The 1491-nt window shown below is 35.7% G+C and overlaps 1 protein-coding gene across 1 annotated transcript; it reads left to right on the top strand.

The window, feature by feature from the left end:
* Positions 1 to 552: 552 nt before the first annotated feature.
* LOC130949172 (uncharacterized) lies at positions 553 to 1260 on the top strand. The gene is made up of 4 exons (XM_057877969.1): positions 553 to 581; positions 735 to 830; positions 901 to 994; positions 1080 to 1260. The coding sequence occupies exons 1-4, from the start codon at positions 553 to 555 to the stop codon at positions 1251 to 1253; spliced, it is 393 nt and encodes a 130-aa protein (XP_057733952.1). The 3' UTR covers positions 1254 to 1260.
* The last annotated feature ends 231 nt before the right edge of the window (positions 1261 to 1491 follow it).

Genomic DNA, 1491 nt, shown 5'->3' with positions numbered 1-1491 from the left:
CGGCATATATTTCTAGATTGTATCTGCCATCTGCCTCATCCTAAACCAGAAAAATGAAAAGAGGTTTCAGGAACAAATATACTGTCTCCCCCCCGATATTGTGGTAAGTGTTACTTCTACGAACTTTGGGTGTATTTTCTGTATTGATTTGGGTATATTTTTTAGGTTCGATTGGGTGTAAGTTGTGTATTTTCAGTATTTCATTTCTTGTTTCGCAATTCTTGCAGAGCATGGCACTTTCGGATCACCCAAAGGGGGAATTCATATCACCGAAAACGAAAAAAGAATTCAGGGTGGAAGTCTACCCGAGTTTCATTCCCTTCATAAATAGAAAAAAATTAACTTCGCATCCATATGTAAGTTTTCGTTTGCTAAATTCGTTAGTACGCTTATTTTCTTATATGCCAAATAAAATAACATACTGTTGAAATGTGGCAATCCTTCAGATTTTTGCTCCTGTTTGCCACTCGGGGCATTGGTGGTTATGGCTGATAAATACAACAAAGCGGAAATGTCAAATACTTGACCCACTACACAAAAAAGCTCCAAGCGATGAGAGAAAGGACATTAATAAATTCACTGTAAGTTGCCTCTGTCTTCTTTACTTTAATAGATAGGTCTATTTCGTTAGTTGTGTTGGGTGTATATTGTCCATTCCGTTGGGTGTATCTTGTCCATTCATTCGGGTGTATTTTCTGATTTGTTTTGGTATTTAAGGGATATGTATTTTCAAGATCGATAACATATGCCGGCGGAGAACCTCTGCAGAAAGGGGAGAACGAGAAGAAAATTAAAGCATCATATGTTAAAATATCAGGCCAAAAAACAAGGTATAAATTTGTGACTCTGAACATTAAACTTTCCTAAATGAGATTTGTAATTTATTTTCTTCGTTTTCAGCTATGACTGCGCTATCTACGTTATGAAGTGGCTTGAGTTAATTGAGCCGGAAAACATCAAAAAGGGGAAGTATGAATGGGATAATTGGCCACAGGTAACTGTCTTTAGAACTATATAACTCTGTATTACTTTACTGAATTAATATTGTTGTTTAAACAGAATATACTTTTTAATTGTAGGAGGAGGTGGACCACTATAGAGTGGAGTATGCTTCCCGGATACTATTCAGTGAGATGAATAAACAGAGAGATCGGGCAATTAGAGAGAGTAGTGCTATAAGGCTGTCGAAGCCATCCTCTGTATTATTGAGTCCGTTTTGTCAGATTAATTCTGCTGATATAGAAACTGGGTAATCCAACTGCTGGGTAGTATGTAAATTGAACAAATGATGTAAATATTTGCCATTTATCAACAACTTCTATTCCATGTATATTTTTTCCCATAGTTAAACTATCTGTGCTGGTAAACTGTTTGTGATGTATTCAAAAACTGTATTACATGTGGTAAAATATGAAGCAAAAAATCAAGGCATATATAAACGCAAATTATAAACTGTTACACCCAACGCAAGTCTAATAATACACCCAAGAT

This window comes from Arachis stenosperma, chromosome 9 (genome assembly GCF_014773155.1).
Source record: "Arachis stenosperma cultivar V10309 chromosome 9, arast.V10309.gnm1.PFL2, whole genome shotgun sequence".
In the NCBI taxonomy this organism is placed as follows: domain Eukaryota; kingdom Viridiplantae; phylum Streptophyta; class Magnoliopsida; order Fabales; family Fabaceae; genus Arachis; species Arachis stenosperma.
This window is presented reverse-complemented; position numbering and strand designations above follow the sequence as displayed.

What these genes read in the sequence shown, in the direction of transcription:
- LOC130949172 (XM_057877969.1), top strand. Translation starts at nt 553, where the DNA reads ATGAGAGAAAGGACATTAATAAATTCACT. An exon ending in AGGACATTAATAAATTCACT is followed by an intron (nt 582 to 734) that starts GTAAGTTGCCTC and finishes TGTATTTTCAAG; the next exon opens with ATCGATAACATATGCCGGCG. An exon ending in ATATCAGGCCAAAAAACAAG is followed by an intron (nt 831 to 900) that starts GTATAAATTTGT and finishes CTTCGTTTTCAG; the next exon opens with CTATGACTGCGCTATCTACG.